The sequence below is a fragment of the Spermophilus citellus genome (genome assembly GCF_964194105.1).
Source record: "Spermophilus citellus genome assembly, chromosome: X".
In the NCBI taxonomy this organism is placed as follows: Eukaryota; Metazoa; Chordata; class Mammalia; order Rodentia; family Sciuridae; genus Spermophilus; species Spermophilus citellus.
Genome location: NC_138190.1, coordinates 64,443,276 through 64,466,609, shown reverse-complemented (window position 1 = coordinate 64,466,609; position 23,334 = coordinate 64,443,276). Strand labels below are relative to the sequence as shown.

At 36.3% G+C, this 23,334-nt stretch overlaps 1 protein-coding gene across 1 annotated transcript in view; it reads left to right on the top strand.

Moving 5' to 3' along the window:
* ATP7A (ATPase copper transporting alpha) overlaps positions 1-23,334 on the top strand; it is a 74,773-nt gene that overhangs the window by 47,156 nt on the left and 4,283 nt on the right. Inside the window, exons 11-21 of the mRNA XM_081278020.1 lie at positions 570-697; positions 1,748-1,902; positions 2,134-2,268; positions 5,822-6,016; positions 7,538-7,720; positions 9,518-9,734; positions 14,687-14,833; positions 16,135-16,277; positions 20,241-20,444; positions 20,966-21,083; positions 23,023-23,125. Coding sequence (XP_081134146.1) covers positions 570-697; positions 1,748-1,902; positions 2,134-2,268; positions 5,822-6,016; positions 7,538-7,720; positions 9,518-9,734; positions 14,687-14,833; positions 16,135-16,277; positions 20,241-20,444; positions 20,966-21,083; positions 23,023-23,125 — 1,728 coding nt within the window. The remainder of the gene's footprint in view (positions 1-569; positions 698-1,747; positions 1,903-2,133; positions 2,269-5,821; positions 6,017-7,537; positions 7,721-9,517; positions 9,735-14,686; positions 14,834-16,134; positions 16,278-20,240; positions 20,445-20,965; positions 21,084-23,022; positions 23,126-23,334) is intronic.

Genomic DNA, 23,334 nt, shown 5'->3' with positions numbered 1-23,334 from the left:
TACCATTGAGCTACATTTCTCACCTTTTTTATTTTGTGACAGGGTCTTACTGAGTTGCTTAGGGCTTTGCTAAGTTGCTGAGGCTAGCTTCAAATTTGTAATCCTCTTGCCTCAGAGTCCTGAATCACTAGGATTACAGGTGTGTGCCTCCACACTTGGTTCATTTAACTTATTCTGTAACTCCTATGTTACTTATAAATTGGAAATTAGAGCTAAAGGCTTGATTAGATTCCATTCCTTTGTATTTGTCAGTTTTATACTCGTAAAATTATTAGACAAATTTGCACAATAAATTTTTCAGTTAAATAGAACCCATAACATTATTTTTAAATCTTTCACTATTAAATGACTATTCAACAAATATTTAGTAAATATTCATTAAATGACTATTCAACAAATATTTTGTGCTAACAGTGAGCAAGACCAATGTGGTAGTTCTGACTTAGATCTTAGCTTCCGTTGGTAGTAATTATGGAGCCTGAAGCTTGACATGAGCTACAAAGCTTACATGGGTAGGTCAGGGTAAAAACTATATTGTTATGATACTTTTTATGTTAACTTACATTCAGTGAAGAACAAGTGGATGTGGAACTTGTACAACGTGGAGATATCATTAAAGTTGTTCCAGGAGGCAAATTTCCAGTGGATGGTCGAGTTATTGAAGGACATTCTATGGTAGATGAGTCCCTCATCACAGGTAATGTTTCTTTTATTAGAGGCTCGTGATATGAAAGTGAACTGAATCCAAAGTGTTAATGAATATAGGCACTAAAGATGAAGCACTTTTTGTAGAATCTGTACATAAGTGAATTATGAGCAAAGATAATATGAATTACTTTTAAGATTGTGTTAAATGAGTTTCTTCAGATTTGCTTTGTGGTTTTAGTTATGCTATTGGAGACTCTTCATTGAAGATTATTAATTACCCGAATTCCTAACCAAAGGAAGTTGTCTTAGTCTCCTTTAGAGCCAGATAGGCTTTGGCAAATTTTTTTTCTGGAAAATTATCTGTTCTCTCTTCTTGCCCAAAAGACTGGTCAAGTCTTATCTGGGTTACAAATACAAGGTTTTTGTATCAGGGTCTGCTCTAAAAGAGAGTAGGCCTAGAGTATTTTTAGAGGTCTTAGATAATTAAGGCCAATTAGGGGCAGAATTAAAATAACTTCTTTCCTCCTCAACTCTCCAGATAGTCCCAGAAGGGGCTCAGTTTATGGACCATGGAGAAATAATTTGATGCTCTGTAGGGGTGCCTTTTCCAATCTGGATGGGAAAAGTCTTAGTTCAGGGGGACTGTCTTATTCACTGTAGTACAAATTAGTGTCCCTGACCTTGGTCCATTTTCCCATGCCCTTTCATTCCAGTCATTTTTATTGCAAAGAAAAACTCCTGCCTACATTTCTAAGTGCTCCTTGAGAACAAGTTGAGAACCAGTGATCTAGGACTAGGGTGAAGTTCCAAAAGTATCTCTTAGCAAGAGCTAACATATTAGGGTTTTCAGTTGAAGTCTGTATCCCTGGGTTTGTCCTAGAACTGACATGAGGAAAAGGGGAAGGCAACTTTCACCTAGGCATTTGTCCAGTATCTATTTCATAAAGGGAGAATCTTCTCTAGTTTCTTTTTAAAAAATTTGTTCTTTTTAGTTATACATGCCAGTAGTTTCCTTATTTCTTGGCAGTCAACCAATGGTAGTATGTTTGAAAGTAGTGATCATCTATGCTGCCTGAATCTGTCTTTACTATTCCTACAGGGGAGGCAATGCCTGTGGCTAAAAAACCTGGCAGCACAGTGATTGCTGGTTCCATTAACCAGAATGGGTCCATACTTATCCGAGCAACCCACGTTGGAGCAGACACAACCCTTTCTCAAATTGTCAAACTTGTGGAGGAGGCACAAACATCAAAGGTAGCTTAACCCCCCCAGTAGAAAAAGAAAAGTATTTTCCTTAAAGCCTTCTCCAAGTAAATCTTGTTCAAGATTTTATATTTTCTTTAATTATTTTTGTTGAATGATTATGGGGTTTATTAAGATATTTCTATCTGTGCTAACTACTGAAAAAATCTTCTGTATTCAGTATCAGGAAAGGAGACTTTGAGATAAAATAATAATTATTATTGTTATGATTTTTAATTCTAGGCTCCTATCCAGCAGTTTGCAGACAAACTCAGTGGCTATTTTGTTCCTTTTATCGTATTTGTTTCCATTGCTACCCTCTTGGTATGGATTATAATTGGATTTCTGAATTTTGAAATTGTGGAAACCTACTTTCCTGTAAGTGACTTGGAACAACTCATTATGCAAAACCATTTGTGAGTCTTTTGCAGAAGTAATTATGTGGACATAATTTATAAAATTACCAGTATGGGCTGGGAGTACAGATCAGTGGTAGAATGCTTGCTTACCTGGCATGCATAAGGCCTGGCTCCAAAAAGAAAAAATAAATTGGGTAAAGGGTATTGGCTGGGTATGATGGCACATGCCTATAATCTCAGCAGCTTGGGAGGCTGAGGCAGGAGGATCATGAGTTCAAAGCTAGCCTCAGCAACACTGAGGCACTAAGCAACTCAGTGAGACCCTTTTTCTAAATAAAATACAAAATAGGGCTGGGGATGTGGGTTGAATCTTGAATCCCCAGTTCAAAAAAAAAAAAAATTACCACTACTCTAGTATCTACTTCTTTCCAGGGAACATGTTCTAAGACCCTACTCAGTGGATGCCTGAAAGAGCACAGATAGTACCAAACACTATATATATAATTTTCATTCATTTATATATATATATATATATGTGTGTGTGTGTGTGCGTGTGTGTGTGTGAATATATATAATATACACACACAAATTTAATGCCTTTTTTATGTTAACTAAGTACTTATCGTGTACTGTGACTATAACTTTGCAGTTTGATATGCAACTAATTTAGCCTGTATTATTTTTCTTCCTTCACAGTTTCACTAGTAGATGATTAATTTTTATAGTAGATCTTAGCATCCTGAGCATAATTTTTTTCTTTCGTTATTGTCAAGAACTTTTACCTTTTCACCTAAAGGAAGCACTTATGACATCTCTTTGTCATATTCAAATTGTCAACATCATATTGTTGAACTTTGGGGACATTATTAAATAAAAGAAGGACTACTTAGGCTGGGGTTGTGGCTCAGAGGTAGAGCACTCACCTAGTATGCATGAGACACTGGGTTTGATCCTCGGCACCACATAAATGTAAAATAAAGATATTGTGTCCACCTAAATCTAAAAAATAAATATTAAAAAAAGAAGGACTACTTGAACACAAATACTGCAATACCTCAACAGTTGTTCAGATAACTGAGAGAAAGCTCTAAGTGACTAATGGGTGAGTAGTATTTACCATTAATATGCTGAGCAAAGGGATAATTCATATCCCAGTGGGACAGAATGAAATTTCATCAGGCTACTCAGAATGGCATGCAATTTAAAACTTACAAATTATTTATTCTGTAATTTTCATATATATAATCTTTTTTTTTTTGGTACTGGGGAGGGGACCCAGGGGTTCTTAAGTTGCTGAGGCTGGCTTTGAACTCGTAATCCTCCTTCCCTCTGGGATTATAGGCATGTGCCATCATGCCTGGTTCCACCTAATATTTTTGGACCACAGTTTTCTCAAACTGCTAATAATTCAAACCACAGATAATTGGAAACTACTGTATCTTTAAGGGGATGGAATGGGAGACTCATGAGAATAAACTTGCTTTTATGTAAAAATAAAAGATTTTCTTTTGGAAAAAAATTTTCATTATGCTTTGTGATTTTTCCAAAAGGAAGTATTGAACTTTTGCATTTTATACTTAGTCTTGTTTCTGGCATGATTTTGTTTTCACAAAAGACTATATAGATACATTAGAAAAACTTCAGATGATCTCTAAAGTTTGTTGTTGTAAAGTGATAAAGTAGACTTGCTCTGTGCCTCAAATTAGATATATAAATTTAAATCACTTCTGTAATCTTCCATTTTCTTAGCTATACAATAGAGATAATAATGCCTACACTATAGAATTATAATTAGTATTAGTTAAAACATAACATATGTGAAAACATACATATATGATATACATGAAAGCGTAACACTGGATATCTGTAAAAATCTTTTCCAATTTCATTTCTATATAGATCTATTGTTGGTTGAATATTTAAGAACTTAGTAAAAACCCTAGCACTTTAAGAAAGATTTACTTTGTTTTATTTTTTTTAAATGCCATGCTGTACACTGTTTTATACTTTTTGTTCCTTCAGTTAAAGAAAAAGTAGAAAGTAGGTGTGGGGGCACACATCTGAAATCCCAAGTAACTCAGGGGGCTGAGGCAGGAGGTTTATGAACTCAAGCAACTTAGTGAGGTCCTGAGCAACTCAGATCCTGTCTCAAAATAAAAAAGGGCTGGGGGTATAGCTCAGTAGTTAAGTGTCCCTGGTATTAAAAAAAAATAGCTGGACATGGTGGCACATGGCTGTAATCCCAGCAGCTTGGGAGGCTGAGGCAGGAGGATTGAGAATTCAAAGCCAGCCTCAGCAAAAGCAAGGCACTAAGCAACTCAGGGAGACCCTGTCTCTAAATAAAATCTGAAAAAGGGTTGGGGATGTGGCTCAGTGGCTGAGTGCCCCTGAGTTCATTCCCTGGTACCAAAACCAACCCAAAACAAAACAAAAAAATAGAATCATAATAACTGTGTATCTATTTCATGTTTCAGTCATTAGTACATCATATGCGTACATCATTTATTAGTATAACATATATGTACATAATATGAAAATATTTGTTTAAGCTATCCATCTTGGTTAAGTGCACAATTAACAGTAAGATTTTTGGAAGGGGGCTGGGGTTGTGGCTCAGTGGTAGAGTGCTCACCTAGCACATGCAAGGTGATGGGTTCCATCCTCAGTACCACATAAAAATAAATAAATAAAATAAAGGTATTGTGTCCAACTACAACTTAAAAAATTAAAAAAAAAGATTGTTGGAAAATATTTTAGAATGTGTGTTCTTCAAGAATTTTTCTCATGAATTCCATGGGTCCTCAGAGATTTTGCCTAAAACTGCTAATCATATTTCCCCACATGAGCACTCAGAGTTACTAGGAGCTCAACTAGGGCATAAGCTCAGTTCACATTGTTACATCTGAAAGAATTTTGTTGAAATATGATTTAAATACCTTGACATGCCAGGTGAGTTTTTTCATTGTCTTTAAAGAATAGTGTAAAAGGCAGATTTATGATCTTTTTTTTTTTGGTGTGTATGTGTGTGTGTGTGTGTGTGTGTGTGTGTGTGGTGCTGGGAATTGAACCCAGGGCCTTGTGCATGTAAGGCAATCACTCTATCAGCTGAGTTATATCCCCAGCCCCAGATTTATGATCTTAGCATGCAGAGGACTAGAATTCTATTTGTTCAGAATCACATTTATTGAGAATCATGCCCCATGTTTATAGCTATTCCTGAAAGTTCATAGTATGAACACTCAGTCTTCATATGGGGAAGAAAAAAGAAAGAAGAAGAAGAAAAAAAAAAGAAAAAAAGTGGAGTTTTGTCTTCCTTTTATATTCACTCCATAGTTTGTAATGCTGGAGTAATAAAAAATGAAATCTTGAGTTTAGTACTTATTTATCAGTTATGTCACTATTATATTCATGAAAGAAAAAATTTCTTACTAGTAACCAAAACATATATGTTGGTATCTAGGTAGGATATGTAACTTTAACATTGTTGTCTTATTTAAATGGGCTAAGCTTTGTTTCTTTTCTTTTGAACAGCTTTAAATCAATTAACCAAAATTTATACCTTTCTTCTAAAGGGCTACAATAGAAGTATCTCCCGAACAGAAACGATAATACGCTTTGCTTTCCAAGCCTCTATCACAGTTTTGTGTATTGCATGTCCCTGTTCACTGGGACTGGCCACTCCAACTGCTGTGATGGTGGGTACAGGAGTAGGTGCTCAAAATGGCATACTTATCAAAGGTGGAGAGCCATTGGAGATGGCTCATAAGGTAAGGCAGTTCCCAGAACTACATATTGCCCCATCCAAACTTGTAATAGCATCCTTCTTGAGAAGAGAGTCCTAAATTATTTCCACGTAGTTCATAAGCTGAGTTTTTTTCTTGGACTTTTCTGATGGTTGAGGTAGAAAAGTGTTTTGGTTCTGCTTCAGATTGGCTTTAGTTATGGAAGATCTCAAAAAATACTTCAGATTTATTTTCTTAGAGCAGACTGATGTGGGAAACCTGTAGCTCAGTCTAGACAAGTCTTTAGGGCAGGAAGATGGAATAAATATTTACTTGGGAAAATTTGCCAAAGATGAGCAGGCTTCTAATGCATTTGTGTGTGACTCCCTGTTTATGTTCTTCAGCATTAACTTGCACTTGCCTTTACAATGCACTTTCTTTGCCTTTGCTGCCACCAGCTGGCAGTTCTAAGCCATGACTTCAGAAATATAATTGTGTCCCTGATCTGTCTCATATTAGGATTTCATAATCTCAATTAAGGCTATTTGACTTCAATTAAAACCACATTTCATTCATAAATAAATAAATACACACATTTCTACTAATATGAGGATATAAAGTATATACAGATGCATGCAATAAATATAGAAGAAATCTGGAACTGTATCTAGCCAGTGAATACAGGCCATTTTCACAGAAATGTTTTTATTTTGGTATAATTCCAAATTTAAAGGTGCAGGACTAGGATAGAGAACCATACAACCTTTGCTGCAGGTGATGGGCACCTTTCTGAAGAACAAAGACACTCCGTTATGTAACCACAGTACAATTATCAAAATCAAGAAATTAATATTGATATAATACTATTATCTACACCCATGTTCCAGTTTCCTCAATTGTCTCAATAATGCCCTTTATAGCTATATTTTTTCTTGTCCAGAATCATGCTTTGTATTTAATATTCATTTCTCTTTAATCTTTGTTCCTTGAGCTATTGTTTTTCAAGATTCTTATCTTGGGTTTACAGTGGGGTGCATGTGTTCTGGAATTCCAGATTCTTCCCTTTTCCATTGTGGGCGGAGTTTCCCACTTTGGTTCCCTGAGATTTCTCTTCTCAGCCCAGGTCTCAAATCAAGCCAAAGCAACACAGCTAGTCTTTACTGGCACTCATCTCAGCGTAATTACTTAACTATTTTCTTATAATCATCTGTATACTGCCCAGATTTCCCCAATGGATCTATAATTTATTAGTATTGAAAGCCTTTGTGTTTTCCCTGGAGGCACCAGAGGCCTCTTAATTACCTATTAACAGTCAACCCTTAACAATTAGCTCTGATTGTTTAATCACGTATTCTCAGACATTTAGCAGTATTAAATTGTTGAGTGTTTTTCCTTTTCTTTTCCTTTTGTTTTCCCAAAGACCATGAAGTCAAATTAAGTCAAAAGTCAGTCTATACAAAACAAAATAGTAATCTGTTTGTCAAAGTAAGTATTTTCTCATTTCTGGAAAGGTGATGTTAAGGATTATCAAGTCATAGATGCATTGTATTTTTAATTTTCTTACAGGTAAAGGTAGTGGTATTCGATAAGACTGGAACCATTACCCATGGAACCCCAGTAGTGAACCAAGTAAAGGTTCTAGTGGAAAGTAATAGGATATCACGTAATAAGATCCTAGCCATTGTGGGGACTGCTGAAAGTAACAGTGAACACCCTATAGGAGCAGCTGTAACCAAATACTGCAAGCAGGTATGGTTTTTTCTCTTTTACAGTCATCTCCTGCAGAAACTACACAAGCCAAATCTAGACTGGTGTTTGGCTATAGTATAGCTATATAGTTGATAAGAGGCTAAAAGACTTGTATTTTTTCATTTAACCATACATGTCTTATTTCTTCACACAGTCACATATAAAGAAGAATACAAAACTCAACTATAATCCTACCACATAGATAACCCCTGTTTACATTAAAAATTAAAGTAGAAGTAATATATATTTATGATAGGAAAATTCAAATAGTTCAGTGAATTATATAATAAAAAGCGAAAACCTCATTTCCTTCCCCCTTCTATAATTTCTCTCTCCAAAATTTAACAGTTGTTAATCTCCTCCAGTCATTTTTAATGACAATTTTATTAAGAGATAAATCATATAGTATAAAATTCATCTTTTTAAAGTACATGGTTAATAATTTTGGGTTTATTTACAAAGGTGTGCACCTGTTAACCATTTTTTTTTTTTTTAAGAGATGGAGTCTCCCTGTGATTCCCAGACTGGTTCCTAATTCTTGGGCTCAAGTGCTCCTCCTGTCTCAGGCCCCTGAGTAGCTGAGTATATACATACAGACCATTGCATTGGGCTCATTAACCATTTTTAGTGCATAAACAAACCTACTTATATTTATCATTTTTCAAAACTTTACATACAAAGGCCATACAATGACCAGTCTTTGATACCTTGCTTTTTATTTGGTTAGATGAATTTTCTGTATCATATTGTTTTTAATGACTATTCTGTTGTATGATTGATTTTTTGGCTTTTATAATGTACACTGTACATCTTCATGAGCTTTTGTAAGTCCGTCTCTGTTAAATGCCTCTCAGTGCAATTGCTAGATCAAAGGATGCTTGCAATTAAATTTTGATGAATATTAGAAACACCTATATGATGAATATTACCAATGCCCATATAAGAGTTTCTACCAGATTATACCAGCACCCAAAATTATGGCTGCTCATTTCCCTACATTCTTACCAATATTTTTGTTCCAATTTAACATGAAAAACATTTACTTGTTGATGTTTTGCTTTGCATTCTTTAATTATGAGTAAGGTTGAACATCTTTTTATGTTTATTGGCCATTTGAATTTGTTTTTCTCTAACCTGTCTGTATCTTTTGCCTGTTTCCCCATAGGTCTGTTTTTTTTCTCATTGATTTGTGTAAATTCTTTATTAATTATCTCTCATTCACTTTACACTTAAAATGTGACAATTTTATCACCGGTGTTGCCATTTCTTCATTTGTTCTTTCCTCTTATTAATTCTTACTAACTGGCTTCTTTACACTCAAATCAAACAAAAGACAGGATGAAGATATAAAGAGCCAGGAAACAATGGTGGCCCCCAGAATTCTTTGGGCTTACTAAGGACACAGAATGAGATGATAGTGTACTCTGGTAATTAAAGGCACTGTTCTTTGTTACCCTTTGCCCTGCACTGAATAGAAAACCTGACTTGATTGCGAATTAAAAATTTAACTTGTGATTCTCTATTGGAAATGGCAGAGAATAGCAGGGCTTCCATATTTTCTACAAATTTGAGACAGTAAAATTAAAACAAAGGATTTTGAGACTCTCCTGTAACTTTGTATTTTATACTCAATGCTGTTTCTTTATTCTTATCAAAATCCACTATCAAGTAGGCAATGATACATGACAGTTTTGTTCAAAATACTTAGAATTCACCAGGAGTATTCTTGGATCTTGCTAATGGATGACCTTGGATTATCAGATCAACAGAGGAAATTCTTCTGTTTCTATTTGTTAGGAGCTGGACACTGAAACCTTGGGTACCTGCATAGATTTCCAGGTCGTACCAGGCTGTGGTATTAGCTGTAAAGTCACCAATATTGAAGGCTTGTTACATAAGAATAACTGGAAGTTAGAGGAAAATAACATTAAAAATGCATCCCTGGTTCAAATTGGTGCAAGAAATGAACAGTCATCAACTTCGTCTTCCATGATTATTGATGCTCAGCTCTCAAGTAAGCTAATTTTCTTTGTAATATGAATAATGGTGCAGTTATGAACAAATGGCTGATTTTATAACCCTGAACTGTTATATAAGAAACAAAAATTGGCATCATGATTTCATTCTCTCTTTATCTTCACTCAGTTTACTTAAGAACACTTCCCAACTGTTTTCATTGACACCACTATAGGGTGGTGAGGTCTAGTTTTAGTTGATCTTCTGTGATCCTTCTTTTATTTCTCACTATGACTATTCCCCACTGCAAATTATTTTATTTATCAAATAGAAAATTATGGTTCTCGGCATGCATTCTTTCTATTTTTGCCCAAATTATTCCTTTTTCATAGGAAGAGATGTCCCTTGTCTTGCCTAGCAAATTCCTTCATCTTTGCTCTAGATTCTATGCTCTCTTAATTCCTTAGGGACTTACCTTTCTCTGTCATATTCCATTGCTTCTCCATTTTCCAGCTCTTTTTCTGTAGTAGCTTCTTGTCTACAGGCTTCCATTACCACTCCAAAATCTGTATCTTTGAATATTCCTCCCATCAAAATCACTATATTCCCATCTAGACTCTTTCCTTTCCTTTGTATCTAAGCTTTGAGAATGAGTAGGCTCATTCATTGAATTCACTTATTCAATACAGAGTCATGCCTTAGTTCATTGTAATCTGGCTTCCATTCCATCCATACTACTGAAACTATATTTTCTAGGTCACTCAGAGCCCTCTTCAGTGGTCACTTTTCATCTTCATCCCATGTGACTTCACTAAGACATTTGATGATGTTTATTCCTCTCTAACACTCTTTCCTCCCTTTATTCCATGACCCTGCTTTCTCTAGATTCTCTCTCACATCCTTGGCTGTATCTTGTAATCCTCCTTTAATTCCTCTTTTCTTCTGCTTTCAAATATTGGATATCCTCAGGAATGTATTTGTTTTTATTTTTCTCATTTTTTATACTTTCTCTGTACAGTCTCATTTGTGCCTATTATTTACTACTTACAGGCTTTCACTACCACTATAAAACCTGTATCTTTGGCCAAGGCCTATTTCCTGAGCTTCCCATTGATCTTTTTTCTGCCTCTAAAACATGTTCTATCCATCTAAGTGTGCCATTACTTCTCCACCCATTTATTCCTGAGCGATTTTGCTAACATGCAGATATGATCATATCATTTTCTGACCCATGACTCTTTTATAGTGGTTTATGACCTATTTTGTGAATTATGAATCTTTTGGAGGAATGTAATGAAAGCTATGGATCTATCCTTTACAATATGTTTGTTATAAGAGGTTCATGTGTATCCTTGAAGCCCATCCATAGATCTTGGTTAAGGATCCCAGATTGTGTGTGTGTGTGTGTGTGTGTGTGTGTGTGTGTGTGTGTGTGTTGCTGGGGATTGAACCACAGGGCCTTGTGCATGCAAGGGAAGCACTCTACCAACTGAGCTAAATCCCAGCCCAAATTTTCTTTTTGGTGGTGCCCGAGATTGAACCCAGGACCTTGTGCATTCAAGGCAAGCACTCCACTCTACCAACTGAGCTATATACCCAGCCCAGGATCCCAGATTCAATGGTTCTTTCTCTCCTTAGGTCAGAGTCTCTGGACTTTGTTCAAGATCTATTCCCTGTGTGTGCTATGTCTCCTGCCTCCCTATGTCACTCATTTTGTCTTTTCCATTGTTCCACATGTACTCTATGTTCCATCCATACCTAACTACTTAGTTTCCTCCTTACAGTGTGTCATTTCATGATTATTAGATAATTTCATTTACTATTTCCTCTATGTAATATTCTTACACACAAATGGCATTTACCTGGTGAAATTACAATTACCTTTCAAGACCAAGCTCACTTCTTTCTTCACTGACTGACATATATTGACAGAGAGAATTGTTCTTCTTAAATAATAATTGTACTTAATATCCATTGTTGCACTAGATAGACTGCACAATAATTATTTATACACCAGCCCTCTACTAGTCTGTGACTTCTTTATTATTTGTCTGTGGACTTCTGAAATTAAGAGCACGGATACATAGGAAACAGTTTTTGTTGAGCAGATTGTTCAAGGCACTAAAGAATCAGCAGAGAGGGCTGGGGGTGTAGCTCAGTGGTAGAACTTGTGCTTAACATGTGCAAGGCCCTGGGTTCAATTCTATTTCTAATTCAATCTATTTCTGTCTCTCTCTCTCTCTCTCTCTCTCTCTCTCTCTCACACACACACACACACACACACACACACACACACGAGAACAGAAAATAGAAAAGAAATCAGAAAATATAGTGTGATGGAGATAGCGTGCTATGGAAGGAAATGAGCGGGGAAAAGGGTATGGAGAATGCTGGGATTAGTGGGTACCATTTTTTTTTTGTGGTGCTGGAGATTGAACCTAGGGCCTTGTGCATATGAGGCAAGCACTCTACCGAGTGAACTATATCCCCAGCCCATGGGTACCATTTTTATATAGGCTGATCAGGGTAGGCCTCACTGAGAAGGTGGTGTTTGAGCAGATACCTGAAAGGGTTGAGGTATAAAGCTATGTGAATATTCATGACATAAGCATTCAAGAGAGGAGGAATAGCAAGTATGAAAGCCTTAAGTCAGGAGTGTACTTGATTTGTTTGAGGAGTGGCAAGAACAGTATGGCAAGAGCAGAATAAATGAATTGGAAAGGGGTAAGAGACAAGATCAGAGAGGTAGTATGGGACTAGATCATGTAAGGACATTGAAAAGACTGTTTTGGGGCCTGGGGATATAGCTCAGTTGGTAGAGTGCTGGCCTCACATGCACAAGGCCCTAGGTTCAATCCCCAGCACCACTAAAAATAAAGAGTTTGGTTTTTACTCTTAGGAAGCTATTTAAGGGTTTTGAGTAGAGGAAGAGACAGAATCTGACTTGATGTTTTCACATTGTCACTCTGGATGCTCCGGTAAAAATATACTATGGAGGTAAGAGTTGGGGGCAAGGGCAGAAGCTGGAAAATGAGTTGCTGGGCTGTTACCATCATCTAGGTTCTGATTCTAAATGTGTCGTGAAGGAAGAATTGAAAAATTTTTTTCACAGGTTGCATATCTGGGGTAGGAGAGAAACCAGAGTCAGAATTTGTGTTATGGTTTGTGGCCTAAGCAGTTGGAAGAATGGAGTTACCCTTTAAATAAGATGAGCAAGACCACAAGAGAGGTAGTATTGGAGAAATGATCAGAAGTTAGTTTTGTACATGTATTTGAGTACCTATTAAATGTTCAAGTGGAGATGTCGTATAAATGAAAATTTCTGGCTACAGGAGTCAGAAATAGCCTGAGTCATATGTATAAATTTGGGAGTCATTTGCTTATAGATCTGTGATGTCCAGTACAGTATCCACTAGTTATATGAGACTATTTAAATTAAGATTCAATTTAAAATTTAGCTCTTCAATCTTAGTAGCCCCATTTCAGAGCTCAATAGTCAGATATGTGTGTTAGTGGCTAGTATATTAAACAGAGCAGATACACAACATTTCCATAATTATAGAAAGTTCTTTGGACAATGCTGATATGAGTAGTATTTAAAGACACAAAACTGGATAAAATCACAAAGGAGGTGCTAAAGTCTGAACCCCAATGCACAACCAATTAAGAGGTCAGGGAGATGAGGAGGGATTAGCAAAGACTGAAAAGTGCTGAACAAGGAGTTATTCCCAAGAATGTGGAGTTCTAGAAGCCAAGCAAATAAAGCATTTCCAGAAGGAGGGAGTAAACAACTGTGTTAAATGCTACTAATAGGGCAAGTAGGATGATAGTTGAGAATTAACCAGTAGGTTTATTAGAGTAAAGGTCACTGGTGTAGGGTGTAAATGATTCATTGGAATAGGAGAGGCAAAAACTTTATTGGAGGGGCTGGGGGTGTAGCTTAGTGGTGGAGCACTTGCCTAGCCCATGTGAAGCACTGGGTTTAATCCTCAGCACTGCATAAAATAAAGGTATTGTATCATCTAGAACTAAAAAAAATCTAGAAAACTTTATTGAAGTGGGTTCATGTAAGAATGGAAAATATGAATTGAAGACAGTCAATAAAGAACACTTGAGAAATTTTGCTGTGTACACAGGCAGAGAAATATGGTTGCTAAAGCAGTAGGTGATATTGAGAGGGGTTTTTAAAGTTAGGACAATGTGCAGCAGAGATAGAAAAGGAGAGGGGAGAATTGTTGGAGAGGTGTTCTGAAATAAGCAAAAGAGGAGGATCTAATGCACAAATGGAGAGGTTGGTCTTAAAATTTGGAACAAAGTCAGTTTATAAGAATAGAAGGGATGGTAAGTTATATGGACACAGGAGGTGCAGATCACTAGGCTAGATAATGAGAGCTTGTGGAAGTTGTCTTTCAGTTGCTTCTATTTTCTTTCTGAAGTAGGAGCCAGAGTTGTCATCTAGTATGAGAATGGGAGAGGAGAAGTTGGAGATTTGAAAAGAGAGGAGAAGGTGTAAAATAGTCACCTAGAAGAAATGGAAAATGAATGACCTAAGGAAATATAGATGAACTTCAAGACAGCACTAAGGGCTCACTTAAAGTTAGTGGTCACAAGTTTAAAATGAAACATTAGCATGGTGGCATATTTATGTCCAACATTCAGCTACTGATGCACAATAAATATTTTGAACTTAATTGAATTGCTATGGAAGGTCAAACAGAAAGCTTCACCAAGAAAGTGACATTTGAATTGGCTCTTGAAGAATACAATGAAGTTTACTATTTGGAGTAGGGAGGTAAAAATATTCAGGTTAAGGTAGCAAAATATACAAAGGCCCAGAGACATAGAAGAGCAGAATATATTCCCAGAAAATTTGAAAATTGCTATTCCAGGTTGTATTCTACCAAAAATATGCTGTAGTTACTACAAGATTAGACAGGAAGAACTGGCTTCATAGAGTTGCTATAAAGATTACATGAGCTCACCAAATGTTATTTCTGTACTTACTTTCAGATACTTTTAATACTCAGCAGTATAAAGTCCTCATTGGTAACCGGGAATGGATGATTAGAAATGGTCTCATCATTAATAATGATGTAGATGATTCCATGACTGAACATGAAAGAAAAGGTCGGACTGCTGTATTGGTGGCAGTTGACGGTAAGGTTTTCCATGAGTATGTTGTGATTCACTGTTGTAATCTCAGTTGTTTCATGTGTGTTTGGGGTATTTTGAGGTCTTTTTGTTTTTGTTACTGGTGATTCAACTCAGGGGTGCTTACTACTGAGCTACATCTGCAGCCCTTATTTTTATTTTGAGAGCAGATCTTGATAAGTTGCTGAGAATCCTGCTAAATTGCTAAGGCTGGCCTCAAACTTGTGATACTCCTGCCTCAGCATCCCAAGTCTCTGGGATTACAAGTGTGAGCCACCATACCTAGTGCTTTCTTGTGTATTTTTGAGAGACTTCTGAACTATGTGGGTTATTTACCAGGCCCCTGGATACAAAGTGAAAACATTAAATAACATGATTTTTACTGAGTAATTAAAATTTCCTGGGCTAGGGCCCAGTACTATAAAAAAGAAGGGAAAAACTCTTTAAAAATCCTCTTCATTTGCCAACTTTTATTATTTTATTTCTTAGCCTGTTTTAAATAAATAAAAGCCAATCATGGATTTGTTTAAAAACCCAAAATAGCTGGGGATGTAAGTCAGTGTAGGTAAAAATATAGAACAGCCTCACTGTTGCTGAGGCTGGCTTTGAACTCATAATCCTGACTCAGCCTCCTGAGCCACTGGGATTACAGGCATGCACCACCATGCCTGGCTTACTTTTGTCTTTTAAATAGAATAAAATAAGTATTTTGCAGTATTTTTTTTTTACCTATATTAAAATGCCAGTTTTAGCTCCATTCACACACCCCTTTTGCTCTAAAAAGAAAAAAAAAAGTATTAGTTGTCAGTTTCATTTGCTTTTAAATTAGCTAAGAAGTGTTTATAGCTATTGGCAAATAACTATTTAAGGAAAGGAAAAGATTATTTTAATATCCAGTAAGGTCTCTCTTTTTGTTTTCCTATTACTACCTTTGTTGGTTACCACTACTTTGTGAAGTTTTCATAACCAGATATGAAAGTTGATTATAGGGTTAGTGGTATAAAGTCTGTATGGGTTCAGAGACGTCTTGAGTTCAGTCAAGCCCTGAACAACTTTACAAAATTTATTTCTTTCTGAAATGTTACATTAAAATATTATTCTACGGCTGGGGATGTGGCTCAAGCGGTAGTGCACTTGCCTGGCATGCGTGCGGCCCAGGTTCGACCCTCAGCACCACATACAAACAAAGATGTTGTATCTGCCAAAAACTAAAAAAAAATAAATATTGAAATTCTCTCTCTCTCTCTCAAAATATTATTCTACTTTTCACCATATTCCAAACTGTCTTCTGCTGCTTCTATTATTAGATGAGCTGTGTGGCTTGATAGCCATTGCTGATACTGTGAAGCCTGAAGCAGAATTGGCTGTCCATATTCTGAAATCTATGGGCTTAGAAGTAGTTCTGATGACTGGAGACAACAGTAAAACAGCTAGATCTATTGCTTCTCAGGTAACTGGTTTACTTAGTTGTTGGGGTGTGGGCATGTAGTAACTTATAATTATTCATATATATTTTATTTCCTGTATTCAGATACTAAAAAATTCACATGATCTGTTATTTTCATTATCACCAAATAGATTTAGTTGGTTCCTTAAAGAAGGATTAGCGTGCTATGCTAGAAGGATTTTAGCTTTGTGTGTTCCTAGTATAAGTAAAAGGGTATTTGCTTAGCTCGTTGGATGCTTGAGTGACCCTATACACCAGTTTCTGTTGATGCTTCCTTTGAAATGTTGCTCTTTTCTTCATAGTGCTGTCAGCTTAAGCCAGGTTCTCATCATCTCTTGCCTGAAATATGGCAATAACACCAGACAGGTTCCTTTCTGTTCAGTCCCAAACACCACTAATGGAACCATTTCCTAATGCACCACTTTGACATACCACTTTTCTGCTGACCCCTGTATGTGCCTTACCTCTAACATTTTTCAATCTTTTCTACTTGGGAATACCTTCTCTCCTTTTCTAATAAATAATACAAGGAATATATGAATACATTTTATATAAAATATAGAAGGATGTAAAGAGTTTGTCACCCTTTTCCCATGCTTTGAAATGTTGCTCGTATGTCTAGTTTTACCCCTCCGCTTACAAATGCATATATATGTTCATATACAAATGTATAATTCTGGTATTTTGAACATCAAGTGGGATCATTTTATAAGGATTATTCACTAGTTTGGTTTTTAAATATAACTATTCCTTAGAACTTTGTTCATGTCTGAACATATAAAGTTATTTCATTCTTTTTTTTATTTTTATATTTTTTATTGGTTGTTCACAACATTACAAAGCTCTTGACATATCATATTTCATACATTAGATTGAAGTGGGTTATGAACTCCCAATTTTACCCCAAATGCAGATTGCAGAATCACGTCGGTTACACATCCACAATTTTACATACTGCCCTATTAGTAACTGTTGTATTCTGCTACCTTTCCTATCCCCTACTATCCCCCCTCCCCTCCCCTCCCATCTTCTCTCTCTACCCCATCTACTGTAATTCATTTCTCTCCTTGTTTATTTTCCCATTCCCCTCACAACCTCTTATATGTAATTTTGTATAGCAATGAGGGTCTCCCTTCATTTCCATGCAATTTCCCTTTTCTCTCCCTTTCCCTCCCATCTCATGTCTCTGTTTAATGTTAATCGTTTCTTCCTGCTCTTCCTCCCTGCTCTGTTCATAGTTGCTCTCATTATATCAAAGAAGACATTTGGTATTTGTTTTTTAGGGATTGGCTAGCTTCACTAAGCATAATCTGCTCTAGTGCCGTCCATTTCCCTGCAAATTCTATGATTTTGTCATTTTTTATTGCTGCATAGTACTCCATTGTGTATAGATGCCGCATTTTTTATCCATTCATCTATTGAAGAGCATCTGGGTTGGTTCCACAGTCTAGCTATCGTGAATTGTGCTGCTATGAACATCGATGTGGCAGTATCCCTGTAGCATGCTCTTTTAAGGTCTTCAGGGAATAGTCCGAGAAGGGCAATAGCAGGGTCAAATGGTGGTTCCATTCCCAGCTTTCCCAGGAATCTCCAAACTGCTTTCCAAATTGGCCGCACCAATTTGCAGTCCCACCAGCAATGTACAAGTGTACCCTTTTCTCCACATCCTCGCCAGCACTTGTTGTTGTTTGACTTCATAGTGGCTGCCAATCTTACTGGAGTGAGATGGTATCTTAGGGTGGTTTTGATTTGCATTTCTCTGACTGCTAGAGATGGTGAGTTATTTCATTCTTTCTATATTGTTTCATGGAATTCCATGGTATGGATTTATCAAAATTTATTTAACCATTCTCCCAATGATGGACATTAAGGTGAATTTGAAAGTTTTTTTTTTTTTTGTTTTAACAGGCATTAATAAACATCTCTGTACATGTACAAGTCTGTCCAAAATACATCTAGATGTAGAATTGCTGTACCAAATGATGTGTACACTTGGATAAATGTTGCCAAATGCCCCCCCCCAAAAGATAGTGCCAATTACACACTCAACAACAGTATATAAGAATGCTCACTTCCCATATTATCACTGAATATTATCAGTCATTTAAAATGTAGACATCTGCATATGGAAAAACAAAAGACCCAGAATAGCAAAAGCAATTCTAAACAGGAAGTGTGAATCTGGAGGTATAGCGATACCAGAGTTCAAACTGTACTACAAAGCATTAGTAACAAAAAAGCATGGTACTGGTACCAAAACAGGCAGGTGGACCAATGGTACAGAATAGAGGACACAGAGACTAATCCACAAAGTTACAACTATCTTATATTTGATAAAGGGGCTAAAAATATGCAATGGAGGAAGGATAGCATCTTCAACAAATGGTGCTGGGAAAATTGGAAATCCATATGCAACAAAATGAAACTGAATCCCTTTCTCTCGCCATGCACAAAAGTTAACTCAAAATGGATCAAGGAGCTAGATATCAAATCAGAGACACTGCGTCTGATAGAAGAAAAAGTTGGCTACAATCTACATATTGTGGGGTCAGGCTCCAAATTCCTTAATAGGACGCCCATAGCCCAAGAGTTAATAACAAGAATAAACAAATGGGACTTACTTAAACTAAAAAGTTTTTTCTCAGCAAGAGAAACAATAAAAGAGGTAAATAGAGAGCCTTCATCCTGGGAACAAATTTTTACCCCTCACACCTCAGATAGAGCCCTAATATCCAGAATATACAAAGAACTCAAAAAATTAAACAATAAGATAACAAATAACCCAATCAACAAATGGGCCAAGAACCTGAACAGACACTTCTCAGAGGAGGACATACAATCAATCAACAAGTACATGAAAAAATGCTCACCATCTCTAGCAATCAGAGAAATGAAAATCAAAACCACCCTAAGATACCATCTCACTCCAGTAAGATTGGCAGCCATTATGAAGTCAAACAACAATAAGTGTTGGCGGGGATGTGGGGAAAAGGGTACACTTGTACACTGCTGGTGGGACTGCAAATTGGTGAGGCCAATTTGGAAAGCAGTATGGAGATTCCTGGGAAAGCTGGGAATGGATCTACCATTTGACCCAGCTATCGCCCTTCTCGGACTATTCCTTGAGGACCTTAAAAGAGTGCACTATAGGGATACGGCCACATCAATGATTATAGCGGCCCAATTCACAATAGCTAGACTGTGGAACCAACCTAGATGCCCTTCAATAGATGAATGGACAAAAAAAAATGTGGCATCTATACACAGTGGAGTATTATGCAGCACTAAGAAATGACAAAATCATAGAATTTGCAGGGAAATGGATGGCATTAGAGCAGATTATGCTAAGTGAAGCTAGCCAATCCCTAAAAAACAAATGCCAAATGTCTTCTTTGATATAAAGAGAGCAACTAAGAACAGAACAGGAAGGAAGAGCATGAGGAAAAGACTAACAGTAAACAAAGACAAATGGGGGGAGAGAAAGGGAGAGAGAAGGGAAAGCATATGGAAATGGTAGGAGACCTTCAATGATACACAAAATTATAAGAGGTTGTGAGGGGCAAGGGGGAGGGGAAAAAGGGGGGAGAGAATTGAACAACAGCAGAGGAGGTAGAGAGGGAAGATGGGAGGGGAGGGGAGGGGAGGGGGGATAGTAGGGGATAGGAATGGTAGCAGAATACAACAGTCACTAATATGCCATTATGTAAAAATGTGAGTGTGTAACAGACGTGATTCTGCAATCTGTATTTGGGGTAAAAATGGGAGTTCAAAACCCAATTGAGTCAAATGTATGAAAGATGATATATCATGAGCTCTGTAATGTTTTGAACAATCAATAAAAAAAATAAAAAAAAATAAAACGTAGACATCTGGTGTGTAAAAAAAGAGGACTCATTATTACCCAGTTATTCTTTTGGTACTCAGTATTATTTCTTGAAATTAATTGAATTTATTTTCCTCCTGTAGGTTGGCATTACTAAGGTATTTGCTGAAGTTCTACCTTCCCACAAAGTTGCTAAAGTGAAGCAACTTCAAGAGGAGGGGAAACGTGTAGCAATGGTAGGAGATGGAATCAATGACTCTCCAGCTCTAGCAATGGCAAATGTTGGAATTGCCATTGGCACAGGCACAGATGTAGCCATTGAAGCAGCTGATGTGGTTCTGATAAGGGTAAGTCCAATGGCCTGACCTCTGAGGAACATGAAACTACCCTACATGGTCAATGATAATGTCATAAAATATATTGAACACAGTATTTCTGCCTTAATTCCCATGTTCTTAGTTATTAAGACTATGAGTATTTGAGGTGGGAGTATGGGAAATCTTATCAATTACCTATTGACTTTCTCAATGCAGCAATGTGAGTGAGAATTCTAAGCTTCCAATGTGAAGAATAAGATTTAGGAATATATTTATAATACAGTTATCTTCAGTAAATATTTGTTGAGGTTATTTTAATTATATTTAATTCTTATACCAGCACACAACCCTAAAAGTGTTTTCAGAACCCTGGGAAAATTTTCTGTAAAACATCTTCCAAGTCTGATTCAAGTTTTAGCAGTGTCTGAGATTTGTGGTTAATACACCTATTACTGTAAGGTATACATAGTCGTCAGTATACACAGTGTCAAATATAAAAGTTACTAGTAAAGTTAGTCTCTCACTAACATCATAAATATTTCTGTTCTTAGAATGATCTTTTGGATGTAGTGGCAAGTATTGACTTATCAAGAAAGACAGTCAAGAGGATTCGGATAAATTTTGTCTTTGCTCTAATTTATAATCTGGTTGGAATTCCCATAGCTGCTGGTATGTGACTCTTAACTATTATTGTTTTTACTAAAGTCATTAGAAACCTATTATATTGGATGATTTAGTATTATTAGTTTTTAGCTTAGTTTTTGTATATAACTTGCTGCCATAGTGAGAAGTAATGTTAAAGCCAATATTTTTTTTCATTTTTCAGTGGTGGTCTTTATAGTGTAAGAATGTATGAGCATTCTGACAGGTTTCTTTTCCTCTCAACTTTACATTTTGAAAATTGTCAAATCTGCATTAACATCAAAAAATGATACAATGAAAATCTGTGTACCTTTTACCTAAGCTTAAAAATTGATATTTTGCTGCATAGTGTCATCTCTTTTTCCATATATTCACATACACAGTTATTTATTCATTCATTTATTTTTCTGCCAAAGAGAACAGATTTACTTTTTTTGTAAAGCTTTTTAAAATTTTCTTAGTTATACATGGGCACAATATCGTTATTTTGTTTATTTATCTTTATGTGGTGCTAAGAATCGAACCCAGTGCCTCACATGTGTGAGGCAAGCACTCTGCCACTGAGCCACAACCCCAGCCCAAGAACAAATTTGCTTTTTATTTTTAACAGTGCTGGGAATTGAACTCCAGGGCCTCGAGTATGCTTATTAGTGCTCTACTGCTGAGCTACACATCCTCAGCCCCTTTTGTTCTTTATTTTGAGACATGGTCTCACTAAATTGCTGAGGCTGGCCATGAACTTGTGAGCCTCTTTCCTCAGCCTACTAAGTAGCTGGGATTATAGGTGTGTATCCCCATACCTGGCCACAAATATACTTTAATTTCATTACCCAAACATAGCCATTGTTTGCATTTTATATTTCCTTCCAGTCTTTTTTACTCTGTGTCAGTTTTGGTCTAGTAGTATAGTTGTGATTTGTAGCATACACAGAATTTTCAGTTCTTGATACTCTATTATAGTCAATAGGTGTTATTTTAGGTTCAGAGACCAAATGAGATGGATTAAAGGTAAGTGGCCAAGAAATAATAATTTAGGATCATTTAATAAGCATCTGAGAATCTCCTAAATTTAGAGGCCTGGTAGGAGTTGGTAATGACAGGAGAAATAGCTATCCATTTCTACTTATTCTCTCTGGTTTTGAGTCATAAAATGACATGAAAACAATTACAAAGCTGTTTATCAACAAGGACATAACAAATGCTAAAGCGTCAAAGAGCAAAAGAACAACCTCAGCCCAGTAAGATTAATTCATGGAGCAAGTGATTTTTTAAAAAACTATACAAATAATATATGATCACTGTAGAAACAGCAGAAAAATCCAGATAAGCACATAAAAATTTAAAGTATAGTAAGTCTATATTTATCTCCATTATATAAGCAAATATTAAAATGTCTGTCAAACCAAGTGTGGATGAGTTTATAGAACACGAACTCCCATACACTGTTGGAATTGTGAATTGGTCCAGCTCCTTTAGAGAACCAAGGAATATCCACCTAAAGCTGGATTATGTTATCATGACCCAGCAATTTTACCCCTAGGATGTACCATAGAGAAAGTCTCAAACATGGATACAAGGAGACATACAGGAATGTTCACAGCAATTTTAATGAAAAATTGGAAAACAAAGAAAAAAAGAAAAATTGACAACGTAAATCCTTACCACAAAGAAGATAAAATGCTAAAGAAATATCAAAGAAATCATGTGTGTGTGTGTGTGTGTGTGTGTGTGTGTGTGTGTGAGAGAGAGAGAGAAAAATGCATTGATGGGGGCTGGGGTTGTGGCTCAGTGGTAAAGCAATTGCCTAGCATGGGTGAGGTACCACATTAAACAAATAAACAAACAAACAAAATCGTATTGTGTCCATCTCAACTAAAAATAAATAAATAAATAAATAAAATGTTAAAAAAAAGCACACTGATGATCTGTTTAGTACTGCCTACTGTAATCCAAACTCATTTTCTAGGGGTTTTTATGCCTGTTGGTTTGGTTTTGCAACCTTGGATGGGATCTGCAGCAATGGCTGCTTCATCTGTTTCTGTGGTACTTTCGTCTCTCTTTCTTAAACTGTAAGTATAATGGTTTGCTCATTCTTTTTTTTTTTTTTTTACAAACCTTTTATCATCCATGGTCAGTCTTGACCATGGATCAATAATAAACTCAAGCCATTCTTAATAATAATTATTATGCAATAATAATCAATAATAATTAGCTATGTAATTGTCACTTCATGTAGTTTATGCACAGTAACCAGTAGCACTGAGATAGAATCTAGTCT